Source organism: Stigmatopora argus, chromosome 20 (assembly GCF_051989625.1).
Source record: "Stigmatopora argus isolate UIUO_Sarg chromosome 20, RoL_Sarg_1.0, whole genome shotgun sequence".
Lineage (NCBI taxonomy): Eukaryota > Metazoa > Chordata > Actinopteri > Syngnathiformes > Syngnathidae > Stigmatopora > Stigmatopora argus.
The window spans coordinates 1,926,616-1,952,246 of record NC_135406.1 but is presented as its reverse complement, the minus strand read 5'-3'; the positions used below and the strand labels follow the sequence as shown (position 1 = coordinate 1,952,246).

General features: G+C 43.7%; 1 protein-coding gene across 50 annotated transcripts in view; it reads right to left on the bottom strand.

Annotated features, from left to right (window-relative positions):
• Positions 1–25,631, bottom strand: part of LOC144065839 (receptor-type tyrosine-protein phosphatase delta-like) — a 208,460-nt gene that overhangs the window by 23,213 nt on the left and 159,616 nt on the right. For 17 of the 50 annotated variants that reach the window (XM_077588977.1, XM_077589006.1, XM_077588976.1 and 14 more), the window contains 8 exons: positions 18,165–18,313; positions 14,586–14,727; positions 8,282–8,470; positions 6,758–6,766; positions 6,253–6,270; positions 3,308–3,418; positions 2,133–2,144; positions 398–667 (listed from right to left, as the gene is read on the bottom strand). In XM_077588977.1, the coding sequence (XP_077445103.1) occupies positions 398–667; positions 2,133–2,144; positions 3,308–3,418; positions 6,253–6,270; positions 6,758–6,766; positions 8,282–8,470; positions 14,586–14,727; positions 18,165–18,313 (900 nt within the window). The remainder of the gene's footprint in view (positions 1–397; positions 668–2,132; positions 2,145–3,307; positions 3,419–6,252; positions 6,271–6,757; positions 6,767–8,281; positions 8,471–14,585; positions 14,728–18,164; positions 18,314–25,631) is intronic. The other 33 variants (XM_077588994.1, XM_077588997.1, XM_077589004.1 and 30 more) reach the window with 9 other exon arrangements.

Genomic DNA, 25,631 nt, shown 5'->3' with positions numbered 1-25,631 from the left:
TACATGCCACGTGAAGTACGCTACGGGGGCCCCCCTCTGTCAGGCTGTTATATTGTGACTAATATCGCCGTTATGTCTCTGGAACAAGAAAAGCTGGTCTCGCGCGTGCGGCGACGCCCGTTCGCCGTCTCGCCCTCGCGCCGGCGATGCGATTGCTCTCAGATAAAAAGCGGCAGGCGTTCCCGCGGGGGACACCAAAGGCTTCAACGTAGCCTTTCCACTGCGAGATAAGACCCTAACTCTATTCTATAAAAACTAAACAGGGGACGCACACCGACGAATGGGCAAAAATGACTCCCGTAAACAGGAAGCAATACTCCCACAAAGACATTCCAAAAAACACTTTGATGACAAATCACAAACACCTGGGTAAAACAAACCTAACTAAAAGCGTTACCTTTGACGGTGATCTGCGCCACGGCCTCGATGACGCCCAGCGTGGACATGGCCACGCACGTGTAATTGGCCGACTGGCGAACGTCGGTCAGCTCCAGCACGTTGCGCCCGATGGGCATGTCGTCTTCGGGCGTCAGGTCCTCGGCGCCCAGCATCCATTTGACGTACGGCATGGGCGAGCCCACCGCCACGCACGTGATGTTGACGCTGCCGCCCGGCATGATCTCGTTGTCGGTGGGCGGGATGGAGAAGCGCGGCGGCACCCGGCGCACTGCCACGGGATGAAAAGACAATGAGTTGACTCGCCCGACTCGCCCCCTCGACCGAACCAACGACGGACCCCCCGACCGACGCTTTGCCGTCGATGAGCGAAATGGTGTGACATGCATGTGGCACGGTACACGGGTGCAAAGTACGGCAAAGTACGTACACGGGCCTGGCGTGATGATGACAATTACACCAACAAAGACCAATTACAAAAACATTTTGTACCATAAAAACCGATCAAGTACGACTTGAGTGCATAATCGGTAATCGTGAAATGAAAAGAATACATATTTAAACATGTGTATATGTTTAAACTTTCATAGTATTACTTAAAATACAATCAAGATATAATTAACCATGCACTAATGATATTTTCTAACCCTATCATTGGCTGCCAGACGTTCAATCCGTTTTCACTTATTAAGACTGATTAAAATGATATATTTTTTTCAAACTATATTTATTATTCATGTAAAAACAATATAATCAGTTTCATTTTTTAAATGAATAAAAATGTTCACTTGCTCTACAACGGTTTTAACGTGTCCATTTTAGTCAGCACTCTCCCAAACAGGAAAAAATATATTCATTCAATTTTTATATACGAAAAATTATCAATATCATCTTTTTAATGTTAAGATAAATGATTTATATAATCAGATTATTTTTAACATTTGTAAACTCTTTGGCTGCCATTCTCAGCCACAACAATTTGCTAACTACCACAGCATACACTTTTGTGAACGGTGACGGGCGTCCAATCATCTCCAAAAAGACTGGACGCCCATCACTGTGGCTGGCAGCCAATGAGTCGATATTAAAAGTCGACTATTTTCCCACTTGTCATTTCTTGAGTTGGGAAATGAACTGCTTGAAAAATGGCCGAACTTTCGACAGCAGGTTACCTGCACAAAAACAAATATTTCTCTACTGTACATTGAATAAAGTATTGCTGCTCATCCTGCATTTAATCTTCTTCCCACGTTCAATCACAAATTCCAGCTCATGATTAAATACTCCAGATCTAATTAATATCCAATTGGTCGGCCCGCGCATCCCCGCGGATGTAATATTATCCCGCTCATTTCTATATTTGCGAAGGCTTGTTATAATAAGCCCGTATTCTTTCCAACAACCTTCCTCAAAACCACTGGGGGGCTATATTAGCATTATTATTATTCTCATAATATTCCGCCGCGGATTTAAACGGGTTTATCGCTGGCGGACGTCCCATCCCTCGGAACTAGGAGAGTTGGCAGCCAATGTACGTTTCTCCAATGAGTCGACGTGGATTTGGCGATATGAAAATTTGGTTCGAGGCTAAGCAAGAACACTGAAAACATGCAAATGAGATGCAAATATCGCCCGTGTGGAACCCAGTAAGAATTGAAATCATAAGACGAAAAACAGCGTTATGTCGTGGTACTTTTTGGTTTTTTTTTTTTGAAAAAGAGAGAAAACACACCAACCTTCTCGGAGCTCTGATGGGGGAAAAGGTGGGGGGAAGTGGGAGGGGGAAGTACAACAAAAATGAGCCCAAAAAATAGAGGAGAAAAAACAGGAGGGAGAGTAAACAGGTGTCCAGATTAAACAAGTCGAAGGACTTTGTGGTTTCAGTCGTTAGCTAGCATGACGTACGTCAACAGCATTGATTCAAGTCAGAAGAACACATTACAGTAGGAAGGGAAAAGTGCGTGAACCCTTTGGAAAAGCTCCCATTGGTCGTCTTTTAAACTGTTGCAGACTCTTTTGGTTTATTTTTGGGGATCTGGACGAAACGCAGACCGTTGGCCCAATGACCAATCGGTCCACAAACGAAAAACTGCATTCCAAAGTGTTGACATGCGCTTTTTCCTTGCACTGAATATGAGACAAAAATATTGAGACAATCTGCTTCATAATCAAAAGAGGGGCTCTCTTAGAATGAAAACAGTCCGAATGCTGTTTTTTGAGCAGATGTTCTCTTACATATTTTTCCTATTTGCTTTTTTAATGAAATTTAAAATGAATTTGATGACAGTTTTTTCCAGATTTTTTTTTTATAGTTTAACCGGCTACATCATTTTTTCTCTTCATTGTGTATTCTTTACTTAGTGCGACTTATACTCAGGTGGGACTTAAGTCCGAAAAAAACAGGACAATTATTTCAGCATTTGAATTAAACTACCAAGGTGAGAAAGTACCAACGATGGCTTGAGCCGATCTCGTTCATGTCCTTCCCAATTTTACTGAACGGGCAAGAAGAAAAAAAAGAAGCCTCACCAAGCGGGCTAGGGACAGGGAGGGCCGGAAAAGGGCAGTGCGAATACTGTTCGGTGAGGGTGTCCAAACTTTTTTTTGTCTGAGAGCCACATTTAAAAATGTCCAAGACGTTTTGACCATCGGTTTTGGCATCGGTAAACTAAATATCTCCATCTAGTGTCACAACCGAGAAGTGCAGGCTGAATAACAGCTTATTGTGTGGGCCGTATTGAATGATATCATCCGAATTTGCTACGTTTTTTTTTTAAACTGGGCCCCTGGCCGTAGTTTGGACACCCCTGTTCTACGGGTTGAGACATCGTTGCGGGTCAAATTCCAAAAGATCAAGACAAATCAATTCAAGAGATACAAAGAAAACGGCAAGAAAAACAATGAAGCGTACCTCGGACGTAAAGGTTGGCCGGCGCCGAGTAGCGCGTCCCGTCATTGTTGGTGGCCACACACTCGTACTTTCCCTGGTCCGATTCCTCGCTCTGCTCGATCTGCAGGGCTCCTGTTTGGCAAGGGCAGAGAACGCGGCAGAGAAGAATTAAAAGCAGAACTCTTGGAATATTTTCAAATGACTAAAGACCAAGGAAATGTTTCTTGAATCATTTGTTTGATCCACCGGCAGCAAAACCTCCAAGGTCCAACGCTATCTTTTAAAATCTACCGAGATGAAAACAATTGCTCTAAAACTTCAGATTTACTATTAGCATTTTTGCTACTTAGAATTAGTGGTGCACCGATACCATGTACCGATTGTATTACCCGATACAGTACTAATTTTTACCCCCCCTCCATTCTCTCTAATCTAAATTTCTGCATACTCACTTGGGTGCAAAGTAATTCCCTGATGGCTTGAATGGATTAAACGCCAGAGGAAGAACAATTTTGATTGTCTTAACTCATTGGCTGACACTGACAGCAACAGGTGTCCAATCTACTTTGACGAGGCGGCGTGAATGAACAATAAAACATGGGCTTTTACAGCCAGTTTATTTGGGCGTCTATTGAATATTAAATACTTCAAACTCTTTATTTGAATTGCCTTCACAATCAAATATTTGCTATATATTTTTTTTTATTCCAAAATGAGCCACTCGCCCTATCAAGGTCTAAAGCACATGTGTCAAAGTGGCGGCCCGGGGGCCAAATCTGGACCGCCGTATCATTTTGTGTGGCCCGCCCAGGAAAGTAAATCGTGAGTGCCGACTTTCTGTTTTAGGATCAAATTAAAATGAAGAGTATAGATGTATATTTAATTTCCTGATTTTCCCCTTTTTAAATCAATAATTGTAATTTTTAAATCTTTTTTTCTGTTTTTAGTTCAAAAATCATTTTGTCAAATCTAAAAATATATATAAAAGCTAACATAAACATTGTTTTAGATCTATAAAAAATGGAATATTCAGGGCTTTTAATCCAGTTCTTTTAATCCATTAATAAAAAAAATCTAAATATTATTTCCCCCTCTTAAATAAATAATTGTAATTTTTTAACAAATGTTTTTCTGTGTTTTTAGTTCAAAAATCATTTTGTAAAATCTAAAAATATATTTTTAAAAAGCTAAAATAAACATTGTTTTAGATCTATAAAAAAATGAATATTCAGGGCTTTTAATCCAGTTCTTTTAATCCATTTATTAAAAAAAATCTAAATATTATTTCCCTCTTTTAAATAAATAATTGTAATTTTTTAACAAATGTTTTTCTGTGTTTTTAGTTCAAAAATCATTTTGTCAAATCTAAAAATATATTTAAAAAAAGCTAAAATAAACATTGTTTAAGATCTATAAAAAACTGAATATTCAGGGCTTTTAATCCAGTTCTTTTAATCGATTTATAAAAAAATATCTAAATATTATATCTAAAATGGTCCGGCCCACGTGAAATCAAGTTGGCGTAAAAGCCAGAGTCTGACACCCTTGGTCTAAAGTGTTAAATTTTGAATGGCTGTCCACTTTTTTTTTTTACTTTGTCCCTGAAAGAGTTGAGGTTTTTGACTTTGGAGGTTGGCTACAAGCAAAAATACAAATCTGCAAAACATCGATAAAGAATAACACGCGTCCTAATAACCAACGCAAAGAAATATGTTCTCTCCGGTCGGTGTACAACATTGACGGGTCAATATGGGGAATGAGTGGTACTGCTTTAGGGAGACATGGATCAAACAAAAGAGGTTTACAGTCGAACAAAGCAGCAGAACAAGAAAAGACAATTGGAAGAAAGAAATTTCCAAAATGATTCTTTGTTTTTTTTAGCATATTCAATCACAAATCGTAGACCAAATGGGCAGCATTGTCCAAAAAAAAAAAAGTACAATTGCTGCTCACATGTGGGAAAAAGAGTAATTTCAGGCAAATGCCACACATAACCGTCTGGAACAAAACGTTCGTTTTTTTTTTGGTTGACATGCAAATCTTGGCAAGAAATGCATGTCAGCGCAACTTACAACCTTGCGACAACCCTTAGCTGAAAAATAAAATACAAATGTATTAGAGGACAAAATTCAAAATGAGGGCGGGCCCCTGAGTCAACAAGAATCAAGCACTGCTTTTTGTTGTTGTGGTTTTTGATTTAAGTTTTGGAGCTTCAAAAGACACCCCTAAAAATCCACCATGGGATCAGCAGTGTGGTGTCACATTGACCAGACAAAAACAAACTGCTGCGTCTCCCCGGGTCAACATGGGCAAAAATTGAGCCAATGCATCCGCTTCCCTCCGTCCGACTCTACAGTTTTTCCCAAAGCCTGAAGACAAAAAAAATACAAAAAAGTCAAAAGCTCCAAAGAGGCAAGAAAAGTCAGAAAAATAGGTGTGAAAGAGGTAAAAAAGCACCGCAGAAACTTTATCAAAAAAGTGGTTGTTTGGGCTTTTTTGTAGAGGTACAGGAGAGGAGAGCAAGTAGAAGAAATGGGGGGAAAAATAGATTTTTTTTGTGGGGGGGGTTGGGTGGGGCGTTGACTCCACAGCAAGAACAGCTAAGGGGGGAAAAATGCTTGGTTGTTTTAGTTGGACAAAAAAGAGGGACGCATGATTTGCTATATGGCAAACGAAAATGAACGTCTGACAAAAAAAAGATTGTCATTGGATATGCTTTGGATTTAAAATTGTCGGAGTCCGGGCGAGCATATCACAAGTGAGCTCGGAGGTGGAGGTGGTGATTGTGGGAAGGGGGGGGGACATGGATGGGGTGGGGGGGCATGGGGGGGGGACATGGATGGAATCAGGTCAACTCAACAGGACAACTCAGAAAGGCCAAACAGGACAAACATGGAAAATGAGTGGCGGCAAGAATGAACTTTGGATTGTTTGTCATTCTGCGGGCGTCAGTTCAGCACGCTTACCTCTTATTGGCGTACCACCTGGGTGGATAATATGAATGCAAATAAGATTAGAAAAAAAAAGCATTAGTACGTGTAGGTAGAGGCTAAAGGGGAAGGGAGTGTGGGGGAGAAAATTTCAACAGTAAATAGAAGATATTGGGAGGAAAGAGACAGGAAAGCGAGAGAGAGCGAGAGAGAGAGAGAGAGTAAGAGAGAGAACGAAGAAGAAGAAGAACGTTGGGAGCAGGAGTCAGCCAAATCACAGGAACTTTCAAATGGAGGAGCTTCAGAAGACCATCTAGTCAAGGAAAAAACTCAGCGCTAGCCCTGCATGTGATGTGAACATTTTTGTGTGAGAAAGTGTCTCTAAAATAGTAGCAATAGTAGTAGTGGTAGTAGTAGTAGTAGTAATAATAACAATAGTGAGCCTAATCTGTTAGTAAAATGCATGCCATGCATTTTAACAGTTGTTGGAAATATGATCATTAGTGGGAAGGTGATGTGCGCTCTGGAGCTAATCACTTACCAAAGGATTCTGTAGATTAAAAAAAAACATATAGAGAGAAGAAAGACATAAGCGTAAGAATATCAGATATCCTCGACTTGGTCGGCCATTGGCGGCGATAGACGTCCCATCCCTCCGCCCCGGGAGCGCCGCGGGCGGCGAACGAACCGGCGCTCGCTCGCCGCCGGGATTCCCGATTCGAAGGGAGCGGACGCCAATAGGCCTTTGGACGTCTATCGTCGCCAATGGCACTAAAAGAGTTAAATGCTTTTCATCGTCATGGCGAGGGATTAGTGAGTTCTCTCGGAACGAAAAGGACAAGGTGCTCAAAGACGTTGCCATACGCTGGCGCATTCAAGCTGCAGAACACAAGTTAAAGGGGTTGGAGTGTACACTGTCAGAAATAGGGGTACTACAGGAAGTTCATGACTTGCTAGCAAACGTTCATGAGGTTGTCAGTTGGGATTGTTTAGTACTACCAAAGAAAGGTTACTAAGCAACTTCATCAAACCTTTATAGGGCACCGGAGAGTTTTCTTTGTACATTAATAGAGAACTGAAAGGGAATTTACGAGAAATTAGCAATTTGTGGAGAAATTGCGTACGGATTTGGGGGGATTTCTCTTGATTTCTGCCTGATTTTTGGTTTATTTGGGTCACACGTTGCTGATTTGGAGTCATTTCTAGGTGACGTTTCCTTTTGGATATGTGCTGTTGATTAGCGGGCATTTGGGTTGGGTTTATTGTCACTGCATCTTCATTTTGGGTCACTTCCTGTTGATTAGAGGTCACTCTCTGCTTATCTTGGACATCTCGTTAGTCTTGGGCCTCATTATTCATGTCGGGTTTCTTCCTAATGTTATTAAAGCATTTTATGGGTCACTTGCTGGTTTAGGAGAATTTCTAGTAGAAGTCAAAACCCTCATTTTTTTCTTAGTATTGAAAAGAGTGCCCTATAAAGGCTTGAAGCACCCTAAAATCTGGTAGTTTGGAGTGTAACCCTCCAGGATATTGAAGCCTTTTCGGGCTACAAAACGAGCTATCCGTGTTTACTTACTCATTTGGTGTCAATTTCACAGGTCAAAAAGGGTTCAAACACACCCCTGAGAATGCCAGGTGAAGGCGACAAGTTGTCGTACCCCTAAAGAGGCTTTTTCTGAGAGTGTCATTTATGCGAAATTCAAAGGAAAAAAAACAACACAGAGATGCTATATAGACCGTTATTCTTTCATATAATCCGATTCCTAATAAAGGTCCATATACCAAAGACAAAAATAAAAAGAAGAAAAGAAATAATCCTATCAATCCCAAAACGATTTAGCGATGGTTATCAACTGAAAGCCAAAAGGAGAAACGAGTCACAAAAAGCCATTGGGAAACAGAAAACCGGTCCTAGACGACACACGAGGGGCTGACAAATCCCAACAGACAAACGGGGACACGGTGGGGTAGACTCAGAACGGGAAATAGCTGAAAATGGCTACCTACAAAGAATAGGGTCAAATGCAAAGACAAAGAGAACTTGGAGAAGCGTGTACGAACCAACCTGATCGGAGCTGTTTGATGCGGCCGTTGTTGTTGGTGGTATTGACGGGGAGGAAGTCTTTAAACCAAGAGATATCCGGGTCTGGGTTGCCGCTGGCGGCGCAGAGCATGGTGGCGGTTCGAGTCCGCTCCACCACTTTGAGCTGCGGGCCCATGTCTATGGTGGGGAAACCAGGAGGCAACTGGTCTTCTAAAGGGGGGGAGACAAGGTGAGAGACAAGGTGAGAGACAAGAATTCCAAGGTCAGCTCAGGCAAGTCTGAGGGGATAAAAGGGTTTTGGGGAGGACCGAGGACAATGGAATCAAAGAACAAACAGAACCTTTTTGGTTACCTTGTAAAATGAGATAGACAACAACAAATACAGTGGTACCTCGACATACGATCGTAATCCGTTCCGAGACTGAAATCATATGTCAAGCTTTTCGTAACTGGAGCGAACGTTTCCCATTGAAATTAATTGAAAAAAAAATTAATTTGTTCCAACCCTCTGAAAAAACACCAAAAACAGGATATTGGATTGGAAAAAATGTTTTATTTCTTCTAATTCGCCATATATTGACAAAGTAATAAATAACAAGTGATTTAATAGTAATAAAATGTGTTTAATAGAAGTAAAATTAGACGCATTTCACGGAGGGAAGAGACAGCGGCATACACGGAGGCGGTGTTCGGGGGGACTTTATCCACGACACTCGTAAACGAACAAACACATTTAAATTAACTTGGATTAATATATAGAGACACACTCAAACATACGTTTAATGTAACTTTACACAAAACTGAATTCTAATTCTGTTTTAATCTTTTTTTACCTTTGTTTTCCGGGTTAGCGGTTTGCCATGCCTCCACCCTCACGTTCGCTATCGATGGACTGTTTGCTTTTGTCTTCCCTTCAAAATATTCCGAAAATGATGCACACAAATGTCCTCACAATAGGAGAACGCACGACCACTTGCCAACGAGAAGTAGTCTTGAATGAGCGATCGCGGGAGCTAAGGCTAAGGAAAGAATAACAGGAAATGCAAAGGGTGCCATTGGCCATCGGTGTTGTGTGCACGAGTATACTTCATTACCCAGAAATCCCTCTTTTTGCCCGCGCATGCGCGTTGTGCGTTTCCTGGTCGAAACTCGTCTGAATAAATCGTTCAGTCCTTGTAGATATAGTAGTTATACGCGAAAGAGATGCAGCAAAAAAGACAGTGCGCTAAAATGGTGAACAGCCTCTCATGTCATGGCCACCTGGCTTGGTCGCATCTCGAAATTTTGATCGTATCGCAGGCAAATTATTCGATCTAAATCTTCGTCGTACCACGAGCTGATCGTAGGTCGAGGTACCACTGTAACACTGTTTTTTTTTCATTCAGTTCAATCTTTACATGGGTTGACTTGTCAAATTTTCTTTGCATCCCACGAATATTGTTTCCGCGCTCCTTATTTGGCGTCGTTTCACAAGATTTTTTTGTCCGTTTGGAAAGCTTTTTCACAGAGATGCCATCCGCGCCTGCACGCCGCCAAATAACAATCATGGCCGCCCTCCAACAATGCTTTCGGGTACTTGGCATGGCGAGACAGCGCCACAGATAAATCTGAGAGAAGTAAAAATGCGTTCAAGTGACTTCAGAGTGAACCCCAAAATTTCTGCCGTATCCGGTTTTTCGACTACGAGCTCGCCTCTCTCCACTTTGTTGATTACTGCTAGACGTCCGATCGATTAGAACAGGGGGGACTGGCAGTCCATTTCCAGACGCAGCCAGCACCTCCCAGTGGAGGCCGCCAGTGATTAAACAACGATCTTGCGACGGCCTGTTCATTGCTGCGCACAGCCTTCATTTTTCCTGTTTTTTACCCCTAAGCACAAAGTTGATGGACCTCCCTCCACACTGCCCAATGATCTGCTCCAAATGGTGATGGCCCTGGCTCCGAGAACGTCATTTAGAACCGCTTCCACCGCAAAACGGTGACATCAGGCTCGGGAACGAGGGAACGCACGCAATGCGGCCCGCGTCCCTCGCCCGCTCCGCAAAGTGAATTACCATGGCGACTATAAACACCGGACGGGAAATTAAACGCATTTGCCGGCGTGATTAGCCGGGCACGTCAGAGTTTCCCGACCGACGAGGCCGAGTCGCTGAAATTGAATCCGATGGCATCATTTTTTTTCCGTTTGGACTCGGAGCCGTAAGCCGGTGGCTCTAAATTCAAGCGCGGAATGGCCGTCGAATGGAAAATCGTTAGGCGAATGGGAAATTAACCGTGAAAGGACTCCCGCCTTCTTGTCGCTGAGTATTGAATTCTCAAGGACAGTAAGTCTAAGACAAGGGCAAGGGCTGCTTTACACATCCGTACTGTATATTCAACAATGGGTCCCCGCACCAAATGAGATGGAAGGCAAAGAAATGCTGAAGTCACCTTCTAGAAAAGTGCTGAGCGCTGGTGCTCGCTAGGAACAAAAAAAAAAGAACCCCAATGACAATTTGCACACATTAGCCAGCGACATTGCGATGGGGCCGAGCGGGTGCACGGCGCCAAGTGTGAAAGGGACGTTGGCGCCGAAAGTACCTTAGCGAGCAGATTCCGCTGATGACAGAAGGCCACCGGACATAAACTTCAAGCCATTAGAAGATTATATCGACGGATCGCTCATACGCGAGCTACCGAGTTGAACTAACGGTTCCAGGGGATGACATCACTGCTTGGTCCAAGTACACACTTTGGCCGTACAACCGATTGAGAGTCTGATTCAACGTGCTACTTTTGTGAGCCTCTTAGGTCGTTGGGCTTCTTTAGAAAGACCAGTGACAAAGTCGGTTAACGAATCCTCAGCAAAAAAAGCCTGTCAAGTTGAGGGACACTGATCAAAGCGCTTTCCACGCTCAAAAATCCAAGAGGAGATAGGGAAATGCCGGCGGAGGGTTGGACGGCTAATCAAGTGAATCATAGCGCAGAGCTAACAAGAATGTCGTTTGGAATTGCCTCGTTTCATGGCTTGCAAATGCATTAGCTGACCTAGAATGAAATAGGAACACCAGTTTCCCCAACTGGGGCGACGTATTGTCGGGCAGATTGAATTCCAGGATTCGCCTGCCCCAGTCGACGGTGGATTTACAAACAAATACGTTAGCGGAAGCGTCACTAAACGGTACCCAAAGATTGTGTTCGATATAATACATACTACTTGTACTTTACACCATTTCTAGCATTGTTGGAAGTGGCGCAATGCCTGGAAGAAAAATTATTAAATAGAGTCCGTGCAAATTTTGCAGCTAAAAGGCCTCACGTCACCCTTTTTTTCCCATTAGGACTTTTTCTTGTGGGATCTCGTAGGTCCCCAAGAAAGCTTTTTAGCCCAATCAAATATTTAAATGTCTCCAGCCAGAGATTTTCTCCCTGGAAGTTTGTGACCTCATGGCGAATACGCTCACACGTCATCTGGTGTAAAGGTGAAAAGGAGTCCCACAATTTTGTCTTTCCTTTCACAATTCCGCGTTCCGCTACCCTGGAAACGTCTGCCTGAAAGCACCCCGGTTATCCCCCCCCCCTCCAAAAAAGAAATCATACCTGTTAGGGAAATGACCAAAGTAGCTTTTAGCATGCGCTAAGCTGGCATAGCGTAATAGCACTTAGGCTGAGAGCCGAGCCGGTCCTGCTAACACTCGATTATGGCAAATTGGAATTAGCTGGCTGAGCCGCAGCAATACTCATTAGAAACTTTTACACCTGTTGACTCAGAGCGCCCACCTTTCCCGAACCAATCGAACGACTCAATCCACCCCCCCCCTTTCACGGTCCAAGGTTGAATTGTCGACGCGGTCGCCTGTTCTTTATTAAAGCGCAGCGCTGAGCATTTTGTTCCCTCTTATTAGATTACTTAAGCGGCTTCTTCCCAGAGCCGGTCCCCCAGGGGTCCTATTCGGGCTGCAGAAGCGCTTTAATCTGATTCTCGGCTGGACAACATGTGTAACCAAACGGCACTGGCTTATGTTCGTACCTCGCGGCGTTATTTACTGACGGCTTCTGATTCTGCACTTGACAACTGGGCTGAATTTGTTCCCGAGCTACCCTTTGAAAAAAAAAACATCCACATTGGGCCATCCGAAATGTTGCTATCTATATAACTAACTCTCGTCAAATCGTGATCCGACGCCTCGTCCAAAGGCCTCCGGCGGATATTTTTTATTTATTTATTTATTTTTGGCCAGCGACTGAAAAGACGACGGAAGTCTAGCATTAATCTGGGCTGCAGTCGCTTGGTCTTAATTCACTCAGCGCAGTTTAGAGATACTGATTGGGCTGCTTTGATTTACCACGTAATATTCAAAGAGGTGTTCGGGAACCCCCTCACCCCCTCAACCTTCCAGTTTTCTGCCAGTGAGGAGATCAATTTCCACGGTGACAGCAGACCTCCATCTTTTTAATTACGGTAATGACTAACTCGTCCCTTTTGGTGACAAACGACTCAGGCGACTACGGATGCGTATGGCTTTGGGAAACCGTGTTTTTGTTCTATTTTTCCCGCAAAGGTTCATTTTTAAAGCACATTTTCAGGTTGCAGTTATTTTTTGGGGGTGGGGGCAGTTGCCAATCCCGCTAAAGCGCCCCCCCCCCCACCTCACCCTTCACCGGTAAAATGGATTTGCTGATTTCTGTTTTTCCGTCACAGGAGAGCAGGTTCTCATTTTCTGCTCTCGCTGTCGACTTGTACACAATGGCGCAAGTTTGTTGCTTTTTGTGTGCAGGGGGTGCTGTTGACAGCATAATGGGGGTACGAGGATGCAATAGAAATCCTTAATCATGCTGGAATTATGAAGTCCAACATCCTGATGCACACGTCATTCCACTGGAAGAAAAGCTTGTAGGGGCTTTTAAATTCATTGATGGAAATGGCAAGGTACTTGGACATTTCGTCGAAAGACGTTTGGTCCCCGGACGTTTGGTCGACCGGACGTTTGGTCGACCGGACGTTTAGTAGAACGGAGATTTGGTAAAACAGACGTTTGGTTGAACGGACGTTTGGTCACCGGGTTGTTACTGTTGAAACCAGCTCTCAAAATTATAATCATGAGAGAGAGAGTGAGTTTAATACCTAAATATCTAATATCAAAATATCAACAGTAAACTCCCTGTCATAATTTGACAGCGAGCGAACCCGGCGACCAAACGTCCGTTCTACCAAACGTCTGTTCTACCAAACGTCTGTTCTACCAAACGTCTGTTCGACCAAATGTCCGGTCGACCAAACGTCCGGGGACCAAATGTCTTTCGACGAAACATCCGGTCACGCTGATGCACACGTCATTCCACTGGAAGAAAAGCTTGTTGGGCTTTTAAATTCATGGATGGAAATGGCAATAAGCATGCTAATGCTAGCAGGAAACAGAGAAGCTTGAGTGCCTCATATTACTTAGTGTGCCAGAGTGCAAAATATGGGACAACGTGGACGTGCCACCTTTCTCCCCCTTTTGTCTTTCGGTCTTTTGTCGCCTCGCCGCGGCGATAAGACGGCGATGGCGAGAGTGTAGACGCAGCCTCCTCTCGATGGGCGCTCATTTGAGTCCGTGCGTAATCGCGGCACAAAATGGAGCAGCACTTTACTAAGGTTCTCTCCCTCCACTCCACTCATCTTTCCAATTGAAACAAAATGGCTGACGTGAACACATTTTCCTTGTTCCGCCTCCCGCTGATAAACGTATCAACGGTAACGGAGGGTCAATCCATTTGAAGAAGGAGAGATGGCAGCGACGTTCATTCGCTGCCGGCTTCCCACTTGAAAAGGGTTGGACATCCAAGGAGCGATAAACTAGCTGCTGGGATTTTATCATTTCAGCACATAAAAGCGCTACTTTTGGCTCGGTCAAGTCACGGCAAAGCTCATTTGAAAGCATTGAAAAGCGCCGACGGCCAAGGAACAGACGAATATTTGCATAATGTAACTGGCATCTTCATTCTGATGTTCCGCTGACTTGAAATCCAGAAGAAACTTAGTTGGCTAAACAGGCTAATGGACTTGCCACTTCATTATGTACATTTCGGGCCAGGCGAATTGGATTCGGATTTTGCGCTGGTGAACCAATAATGCGCCGAGAATAAATTTGACTAATTTATTCATCATCTTTGAGTAGCGCGTGAAACAGATGTTTGCAAACGAACAATAGCGCCTACATTTTACCAGTTTATGTCAAGCTACAAAAGATAATCTCGCCGACGTTTACAGACCGATGTTTGCGAATGCTTTTTTGCGTAGTTAACGCTTTAAAAACAAATGTTGTGCATTCATTCCTCTTCGACGCGGGTTTTCGGGACATACCGCGTAAAACGGTGAGCCGGGTGGTGGCGCTGATCTCTCCAACGCTATTGGAGGCCACGCACTCGTAGATGGCCTCGTCTCGCGGCGTGCGCAGTGGCTGGATGCGCAGCACCGAGCCGGAACCGTCATCGAACTCGATCACCTGCAGGTGCGAGAGACGCGGTGTGTTAAAGGAGAATATTTGTGGGGGGTGGGCCACAACAAATGCGAGACCGCCGCCCAAATATGGAACACAGTTTGGACAATGATGGCGACAGTCTAGTAGTGTATAAATTAAGTTTAGTACTGGACTGAAATATACAAAAAACTTTTTAAATAACTCAATAAAAGTAAACCAGATTAACTCATTCAGCACCATTGACGATGAAAGACCAATCGTCCTTCTGCTGTGATTTTTAAGACGGCCAATCTATTCGTACTGGGGAGGGCTGCAGTGAACGAAGCAAGTTCATAGACTCCGCCCCTCCCAATTCGAATGGAATGGACATTTGTTGGCGTCACTGGAAGCCAATGAGTTGATTGCGTGTGTAACTTTAAGAATGGGTACATTTCAACATGTAGCGTGAATTTTTAAAGACAAGGTATCCCACACTCTTAAAGCTATCGACCCTGAAACGATGCATCAGACTGGTGTGTCGATGAGACAAAGGAACAAGAGCCACATTGAAAAGAAATGTTTTTAAAAAGTCGGAAATTTGCAAGAAAAGTCATTTTTTAATCATAATTCAGCATCTCGAAAGTAAAGATTCTTGGATTTTTGCGATATCTGGTTGGCGTTGAATTAAAATACCGGCAGTAGTCGAGAAATCTACGCTCTTGTCACGAGCTAAAAGTGTGTGAATGTTTTGAGTTTAGCTTGCTGAATTCTTTATTTAATAAAAAAGTTCATACGGATCAGGAACATTTAAAGAGACAACGTCATATTTTAATCCAAAAACTGATGATTCAACTGGAGGATAACAAACAGCTTTGATAAGCCAAAATAACAGCATTTTAAGATAGAAATCCTAATCTCCGAAAAGTAATATTTTTCTGCTCGACATACGTTTCTTCTCCAATCAGACAGCTGAGAATTTTAGGCATTTACCATAAAACGTCCCGAGAGTTTCATCAACTGAAACGAACTTTTCCATGTGGCTCTTAAACTGGTTGACGGACACAAACAAAGTACAGACAGTCAACGGTGGCCTGAACAAAGACCACGAGGTAGACCAACCCACACGGACGAATCGATCAGACCACACAGAAAATGTGCACAACAAAGAAAACAAAACCAAGTAAAACGAGACGGTGTTGAGTAGAGCGCAGTCATGCTCCATGTTGGGTACTCACTGATGTCTAGAAAGCCCTGTTTTATAATTCAAAACTTGGGTTTGAACAATACAAAACTTCCGCGGAGACTCATTCGCACCTACGCGACTCCCAAAAAGCTTCGACATGAAAACTGACAAAGTCCAATCGTCCTCTGAATTCAAAATTCAAATCAGTTTCAGTAAAGTTGAGGTAGTCAACAACAGATTGGGCGTCAAGCACTGGAGGTAAAAAGAACTGGCAAAAAAATATATATCCCATTTTTATTATTCTTTGGTCACATGCAGGATTAAAAAATAAGATGCCATCTATTGGAAGGAATATAGAGTGTAATTAATTAAACATTACGTGTAAAGCACAGGTGTCAAAGTGGCGGCCTGGGGGCCAAATCTGGCCCGTCGCATCATTTTGTGTGGCCCGGGAAAGTAAATGATGAGTGCTGACTTTCTGTTTTAGGATCAAATTAAAATGAAGGGTATAGATGTATATTAAATTTCCTGATTTCCCCCTTTGTAAATCAATAATTGTCATTTTTTAATCCATTTTCCCTGTGTTTTTAGTTCAAAAATAATTTTGTAAAATCTAAAAACCTATAAAAAAATCTAAAATAAACATTGTTTTAGATCAATAAAAAAACTGAATATGCAGGGATTTTAATCCAGTTCTTTTAATCCATTCATAAAAAAAATCTAAATATTCTATCTAAAATGGTCCGGCCCACGTGAAATCAAGTTGAAGTTAAAGCGGCTCGCGACCCAACCCGAGTCTGACACCCTTGGTGTAATGTAAGAGGTTAATAGTGGTGTAAAGTCACAAAAAAATGGAACAAAACTTTTTGAGAGTCGCATCCACACTCGCACCCACACGTCAACAACGGACAGTCTCATTGAATATAATAATCATTGAATACAAGTCTTGGGCCATGCTTGCCAGGTGGCGGTGGCGGAGGGCGAGGGAAGCGTTAATGCTAAAATGAACGTTAGCATGCGGCGCAACAAGTCATGCGAGCCCCTCGGATGAAATGTTAAAATGTCTGCATCTTGTGGGCTGATGCGGGAAATTACCGTATTTTCACAACTATAAGGCGCACATAAAAGTCTTAAATGTTCTCCAAAATAGACAGGGCACCTTATAATCCAGTGCGCTTTATATATGGACCAATACTAAAATTGTTATCACGATAAAATAAAATAAATCAGTCGATATGAGATGTAGTTCTTTTGTCAATACACCCAATGGATTGTGGCCTGTATACACAGCTTGACGAAGGGTGGCAGGCAGCGCCGGGCTAGTTACGCTAGCTACTAGCTAGCTACTATTTGCGAATGGATTGTGGCCGCCTGGACGAACGTATAAAACTCAGCGTTTTCGATGACTCATTTGGACAATTGTTCAATTCGGACACAGAAAATGAGGACTTTGACGGATTTGTGGGTGATGATGACGTGAGTAAGTAGTAAAATGGCTAAATAAAGTACAACCGAACTCAGTTTTGCTTCAGTTGCCTTTTTAAAAACATGTTTTTAGCGTGTGGGTGTAGCGTGCAAGAACTATATATCCCAGCAGTCACTGCACACCGGAAACCGGAAATAGAGCCTGGGGCTGCTTCCGGTAGCCAGCGCTATTGCGGTTCGATATTCATATATAATATATATGCGTCTTTAAAAACGGTGCGTCCTTTGTGTGTTTCAAATACAGAAATAGCACTCGTTACTGACACTGTGGCTAAAAATACGATGCGCCATATAGTCGTGAAAATACGGTAGTATGTATGTGTGTATGGAGTTGGGGATGCATTCAAGTTTCATCTAAAGTAAGGGGGCGCAGGTATGCAGTACGCTAGATGGACATTTTCATCGATGGACTGATAGTAGCATGAATGGAACTGACTCCATTTTGGCAGGGGTTGTCCATGTGGTGTACCTTTGCAGTAAGCTGCCACAAAGCAAAATTGTCTGTTTGATAGGTCCATATTTTTTCAAATGCTTCGAGTTTTCCATCCATGACTTGAAGCAAGTAGCACAAAAGGAGCAATTTGTTTGTGAAACAACCTTTTTTTGGGTCCAGGCACAAGTGAGAATATAGCAAGTGATGCGCCAAATGAATTCAATCAATTGAAATATTTGGAGATGAAAAAGATGTTTTTGTGCTTCTTTTTCATTTCTGGCCCGGCGGCAGCTTTGCGCGATGGATCGTGACGAGTGCAGCAGCCGCCAAGCAGTGCAAGTGATGGTCAGCGAGCATTTTACATCAGAACAATAGACCTAATACCTCGAATCGCTGGTTGCTCACTTTCTTCCCCTTCTTGTTCCACACGATCTTGGGCCGAGGGTCGCCCGTGGCCTGGCAGATGAAGGAGGCCACGCCGCCCTGCACGCCCGTTTGGTCATTGGGCGTCCGTAAGAACTTGGGCGGTGCTGCGGGAAAACCACAAAACAAACAAGATGCCTTCTTCAGCATTTGCACAAACAAAGATGGAATACATTTTCTGTACATAAAGTTGCATTCATGGCCAAGCTAGGCTTGATGCTAACGGCTAAACTATGTGAATCCAATCCTAGAACCTCATGTCTGTCATTAGCAGTGGCGGGCCGTTTCACCAACTATGATTGGCTAGTGATTAGCCAGAGCTACCAAACTGTATCTGGAGCGAGCTGCACAAGCAAATATATTGTTGTGTTGATTTAAAGCCATTTTCAAGGCGGACTATGCGAGAAATACGACAGGAAAGGCTCGACTTTCAGCATTAGCTTCGATGGCTATAGAAAAGAAGGACAAAAGAAAGGAGGATGGATATTGTGTACAGTTAAAAAGGATTTTTGGTGAGTAAAATATGGCTATATTCCGAAATAATATTTCAATTGTGGGCCCGGTTCTGATATCTGAAAAGCTCCAGTGTTTGTATTTAATCACTAGATGCTGCTAGGAAGTAGAGTTTACCGCATTTTAGTGCAATTTTTGCCGTTTCGCCATTGACATCCATCGCAGTCTTTTCCTGGGATAATCACCCCCTGGCCCGGTTGTAATGTCTGAAAAGCTCCAGTATTTGTATTTAATCATTAAATGCTGCTAGGAAGTGGATTTTACCCGTTGAAGGCGCTACAAGAAAATGCACGGACCGCCACTGCTATAATTTGACAAACAAAACCGCATAAAGACAATTGTTGATTTGATTTATATGGATAGATAAAATGATAAACGCAGAAATTTGAATCCCTTTTGACTGGGAGGGACGAAAGAGCATTGAATTAGACATTTAGCAGCATGACCTGTCATGGTGAAAACAGGGGCGGGGGAAAGTCATGATTTGCCCCGCTCGAAATCGGCCTCCTCGCGCCCCCTCGTCAACAACATACTGCGCAATTATGTCTAAATGCCGCTCGTGGCCTGTTATTAACTCGCTGAATGCCGACCTCTCTGCCAAGCGTATTATTTAAGGCCATTTGGCGTGGCGTATGGATCGCTTAGGCTCCCGCCAAAGAATGGCACAAAAGCCGAGCAATTTCGCCGCCCACTTTAGAGCAAGCCAATCATCACCAATAATACTGACCTGTTGTGCAAAAGCCGATGTAATTAAAGTGCGGTGCAAATAACTTCATTTTCACCGCACTTAAAACTGCGTCAGTTCCGCTATCATGTGACGTTGGTGTGTATTAGCGGGGTTGTCATTTTTGACTTTCGGTGTACCTTATGACCAGTGGCGGTCCGTGCATTTTCTCGTAGCGCCTTCAACGGGTAAAATCCACTTCCTAGCAGCATTTAATGATTAAATACAAATACAGGAGCTTTTCGGACATTACAGCCGGGCCAGGGGTTGATTTCCCCAGGAAAAGACAGTGATGGACGTCCATACACAAAACGGCAAAATTGCACTAAAATGGGGTAAAATCCACTTCCTAGCAGCATTTAGTGATCAAATACAAACACTGGAGCTTTTCAGATATCAGAACTTGGCCCACAATTGAAATATTATTTAGGAATATAGCCTTATTTTACTCACCAAAAATCCTTTTTAACTGTACACAATATCCATCCTCCTTTCTTTCTTCCTTCTTTTCTATCGCCATCGAAGCTAATGCTGAAATTCAAGCCTGTCCTGTCATATTTCTGGGATAGTCCGTCTTGAAAATGGCTTTAAATCATCCCAACAATATATTTGCTTGTGCATCACGCTCCAGATACACTTTGGTAGCTCTGGCTAATCACTAGCCAATCATTGTTGGTGAAAGCCATGACGTATCCCTACGCCTGCGACAAGGCATTGTGGTGTTGCCAACTCGAAATCTGATTGGTTAAAGCAAGAGTCTTATCGACGCTTGTTTAATGCAGCAGAGCCTGCAGAACTGAATGTGAAGGCCTTGAGGCAGATTTCTGACCCTGGCAACAAATAATGGCTGAAATGTAATTGGTTAAATGCTTCAATATGAAAACACACATCTGGAAGCAGTGCAAGCAGTGGGAAAAGATATGAAAGGAAGCTAACAGACCATTTGGAATTATTACATAAGTATTGATGGACAAAATATAAAATATGATTCAGATATTTCTTAGGCCAGCAGAGAAGGCCTTGAAGGCCCTGAAGGCCCGCCATTGAATTATAGATATACAGCAAAACAAGTCACATCCCATTAAAAATGACACAGGTCTACAAGCGATTTAATACTACTACTGGAATCAAAGTAAATACTAACTATCAGTAGTAAATGTGACAATTGTGTACCACTGTACTCATACATTGTTTTTTTTGCCTCTGCAGTTTGTGACTTGGGTTTTTCTATTAAAAAAACCCCACAAGTTCCACTCCACTTGCAAAATAATGAACTCGTTAATTCACTATTTTCCACTTCAGTAATTGGTAGCTTATCAGAAAAATGTGAAATCTTGTTTTCCAAATATACATACGTGTAAAACGTTGACTGCAAACGGATATATACACTACAGACTTCTAACCAAGCGTACGCAGCTCCGGCACGATGGCGTTTCTGCTGAAGCGCGAGTGCCATTTAATGAATCGTTCCATTGCCTAACATTGGATAACAAAATGAACACAAATGACTTAGCTGTGTTCCGAGCTGCCTCTGCCTATCCTATCAGATAATTAACTTTTTTCTTTCCCTTTTCGCTGTGCTGACTACCAAGTGGCCTCTACCGTTGGAATGACTCGCCTTATTATACGCGGGCGGAGGTTTGCCGGCAAAATAAAGGTCTACGTTTCGCGTCGGTGTCGGGAAAAGCTGACAGTAGCGCTCGATCTGGTCCGGCGCCAACTGTGACGCCTTTCAATATTTATGTTCCGCCGTCACGGGAGGAAGCCGAGTCCTCTTTTCACGTCTCCTCGCAAGCTTTTAAAGCCATCTGTTTGAGTGGGCCATTTTATTAAGTGACAAACTGGATCCCACTAGCGCGCTAATGTGCCCCGCGGGAGTTTGTGATGAAGACGGGGGAGGGCACTGCCACTTTTTGCCGGCTTTCCTTCGCAAACACGGCACGGAAAGACAGCCTTTCCTCTCATCCTTGAACATGTCGTTCTTTTTGAAACAGTCAAGAGGAGTTCTTCACAGCACTCACTAAACCAAGAACTGCGATTTCAAAATCGGCCATACGGTCGTCAAACGTCCGGTTTTCGACAAATGTCAATTGGTCAACATTACAAACTGGGACATCGGGTTGGATCCAAAATGCAGGGAAGCAGGCAATGGACGAGGGTACTTGAGTGCTCTAACAAAATTGTATTACTTTAGGCAGGAATCTTTAGAAAATAACAAGGATTTAGGAATAAATAACTATATCAAACCTGACATGGAAGACATGGGGAAACGAGGAACATGGAACATGGCGCAGGGCATGGCAACGTGGCATGAAGCAAAACAAAGCAAATGATCTGACAGTGACTAACAAACACAAGGTTTAAATCGTGACCGGACGTTTCGTCGAAAGACGTTTGGTCCCCGGAAGTTTGGTCGACCGGACGTTTGGTAGAACGGACGTTTGGTAGAACGGATGTTTGGTAGAACAGATGTTTGGTAGAACGGATGTTTGGTCGCCAGGTTCGCTCGTTGTCAAATTATGACAGAGTTTACTGTTGATATTTTGATATTAGATATTTAGATATTAAACTCACTCTCTCTCTCATGATTATAATTTTGAGTGCTGGTTTCAACAGTAACAACCCGGCGACCAAACGTCTGTTCGACCAAACGTCCGCTCGACCGAACGTCCGTTCGACCAAACGTCCGTTCTACCAAACGTCCGGGGACCAAACGTCTTTCGACAAAACGTCCGAGTACCGGTTTAAATAGACAGACAAGGGTTGATTACTGAGTACACGCAGCTGGTTACAAGAGAAAGGGAAGCCCGGAGGGACACAAGAGGCGAAAAGCAAACAAAGCAACCAAAACCCCAAACTAACCCTAACACAAACATGATGAACACATTAAAAGGCATCAAACTTGGCCGCGCCGAGATTTTGGCGCAAAATCTATATGTTACTTTAAAGCCATTCTATTATTCCGAATAATAACACCGGTTTGAAAAAAAAATCATTTGAATTCCGTATGTCGCACGATGATTTTGAAGTACGTAAATGACGGAGGCTCCACCGTGCTATTCCTGCCACGCTAATGAACAATCGTCAGGCGGGCAGGGTTGCTTTTCAAGTCGTCGCTAATTGGAATTAGGATTCGGGGTTTCCGGTGAGGATCGCCGCCTAACATGCGATGCCAGTCAACCAACGGTTCTAATTAAGCCGGCGCTCCTCTCCTTTTCTTGCGCCTCTAAACCCTCCTTTGTGTGCGCGTACAATGCCGAGTTTGTTTCACCCGGCGTCACAAAAGACATTTTTTATCACAATGGCGCAGATAGCGAGCGGCGGCGGGGGCCCTCAAGAAAACGTTTGTTCCGCCGATTTATTCCGCCGCTGTTTGTTTTCTCGTATTTGTAACGGCAGGTCATAGTGGACCTTTTTAGCCGCTTGCTGAAACTTCATCAAAATGGCCCGCCCGATACGCCGTGGCTAAAGGGTGTCAGCGGAGGTTAATGGCATCGCCTAAACGCCCTTTTCTTCGACTTGAAAATGCGCCGCAGTTATTGTAAGGCGTGCGGCGGGATTAATTATCGGCCGGCGCAACCCCACCTCACCCTGCGCGTTAAATATTCAGAGAGGAAATGGGCCCTCTTTCATGAAAAATCAAATTAAACATGTCAGTCAGCGAGATTTGAATGGCTCTGAGGAAAGTGGATTTTCCGACAGTCTTTGCTTCGAACGCGGGTTTTGCTTTTCTGTCTGTAGCCTGGAAGACAAAATCCGGGGTGTCGTTTCCACAAGGGGGGCGTGGTTGAGGTTAGGAATAAGGTTAGCTTCAGACATGTTGCGCTTCAACGCGGAGTTGTGATCGTTCCATTGCCGTCAGTTCGTTTTCAGTAAACATAACATATTCACATTCCGCCTATTCTTACTATAGTCCCCAGGTGTCAAAGTGGCAGCCCGGGGGCCAAATCTGGCCCGCTGCATCATTTTGTGTGGCCCGGGAAAGTAAATCATGAGTGCCGACTTTCTGTTTTAGGATCAAATTAAAATGAAGTGTAGATGTCTATTAAATTTCCTGATTTTCCCCCATTTAAATCAATAATTGTAATTTTTTCTCGCTCGCCGTCGTTGCCGCGCACACTCAAACCTCTCACACGGCCGGTTTTACCTAACGGTCGGCGGCGAAGCGATCGATGCAACGAGGGCGGCGCCCCCCCAAAGGAGGACAGATGGCAACCCACTCCCCGTTTATCCAAGAATTGACGCTGGTGGCCATTTTACCCACAAATCTTCTTAAAACCACCTATTGTGTGACAACATGACGCATGCGCAAATTTCAATCCGCCGACTACGAGAATATACAGCGAGCAAAATGGCGCCTCGTGAAAGAAGGGTGCCGCTCTCTCGCCGTCGCCGCGCTTGGCCCGAGGCCACCGCTTTGCTTTCACTCTGGGTGTCCGGAGATTGCAGCGATCTCGGCGCATTTGTGCAGCATGTGTGCACTGCCGTTCCTCAGGCGCTGACGTGGGGGTGGGGTTAATGGTGTAAGCCATTCTTTTCGGCGCAGACCGCCTGGGGACTTACGCCTTCCCGCCTGCCAGAGAATGAGCTCCGCCTCTACGGAGCTAGCGAAAAGCGGGCGCCATCGGGAATCTTCACGTCCATTTACGTATGACCGTCTTCGGAGAGCCGTCTTTCTCACCTTCTGCTCGTCTAAGCGCGCTTTATCGTACTTCATCGCTCGCCACCTTCTCTCGTTAGAGCTTTCTCTCCACTCCGCGTTGACGTTTTGGGAGGCCTCGACGTATTTATTATGTGGTTTATTGCTTAGTTGAAAGCCTTCAAGCGAGAGGTGAAAAAGCTCTCACGCCACCGACGTTTTCATTTGAATCCCTGCCAAATTTTCTAAGTGCTAGTCCAAAAGAAGAAATAGACATCTACAAACACGGAGCTTGGTGACATTTATCGCGAGTGACAGAGTATCCAGCAAAAAAAAATGGTGTTTCCTACACCATTTTTAATCTCACTTTCTAATCAAATGGTAACGTGGACAATCGTTCTAATTTAGTAACCTGACCAGTCAAATAAATAAAAAAACTATTGTCAAATTGTCGTTAAATCCCTCACTTCTTTATGCCAACTTGAAAAGGGCCTTGGTCTTTCAAACGCATGAACAAATCGAGATCTTCCTCCCTTTTTTACAGGTTATTGTAGTTTATTGGTAGTTAGAGCATGACCGGACATTTGGTCGCCGGACGTCCGGCGACCAAACGTCCGGGCGACCAAACGTCCGGGCCACCAAACGTCCGGCGACCAAACGTCCGGGCGACCAAACGTCCGGGCGACCAAACGTCCGGGCGACCAAACGTCCGGCGACCAAACGTCCGAGTACCGGTCAGGCAGGGGTCGGGGACCTTTTTGAAAGAGAGAGCCAAAAACAATTCCTATTTTCAAATATTATTCCTTGAGAGCCATACTCACAATTTAAAAGTCAAAATACATGAAAATGTCTGAAATTTTTAGTCATTTTTACTAATTTTAAAGTACATAAAGTCTCTGAATTCTTTTGACAACATTGTTACGGTGTTGCTAATCAATGAATATCAATGAGTATCAATGAGAGAATGGATGCAGAAGACTCCAATGAAAAAAAAAATCAATGCCACAGTGCCGACGTGACGTTCCTATTGGTGCGTTTGGGACTTGGCTCTCTCAACACCGATTTCCATATTTTAGCTCAGAGCCATATGCACCCATCAAAAGAGCCACATGTGGCTCCCGAGCCATAGGTTCCCTACCCCTGGGTTAGAGGGGTCATTGCCGCGCACACTTAAACCTTTGACCACCCCGTGGCCACTAAAAAGGAAGACATCTACATCCACTTCAGTATGGACATCGAGATCCAAAGGCATCTGGAAAAACTACCTAAAGGAGCAGCTATTTTCCTTGAATTCAAGCACTACAAACCCAAGAAGAGGTTTACCAGCACAAAATTTCCAAAATTTGAAAAAACTTCACTGATTGAATAAAGCAAACTTTGCTTCTATGAACCTAAGATTGATGAGTCATTCTAAAGTAAAGACAAACACAAAGAACACAGCTTGTAGCTGAAATGAAACAAACTAAGCATTAACCAAGTAGTATCCAAGTCCATTTCCTACCAGTTGCGTATGACGGGGAACTGAAGGCTGTCTTTCTTTTTGTTTTGT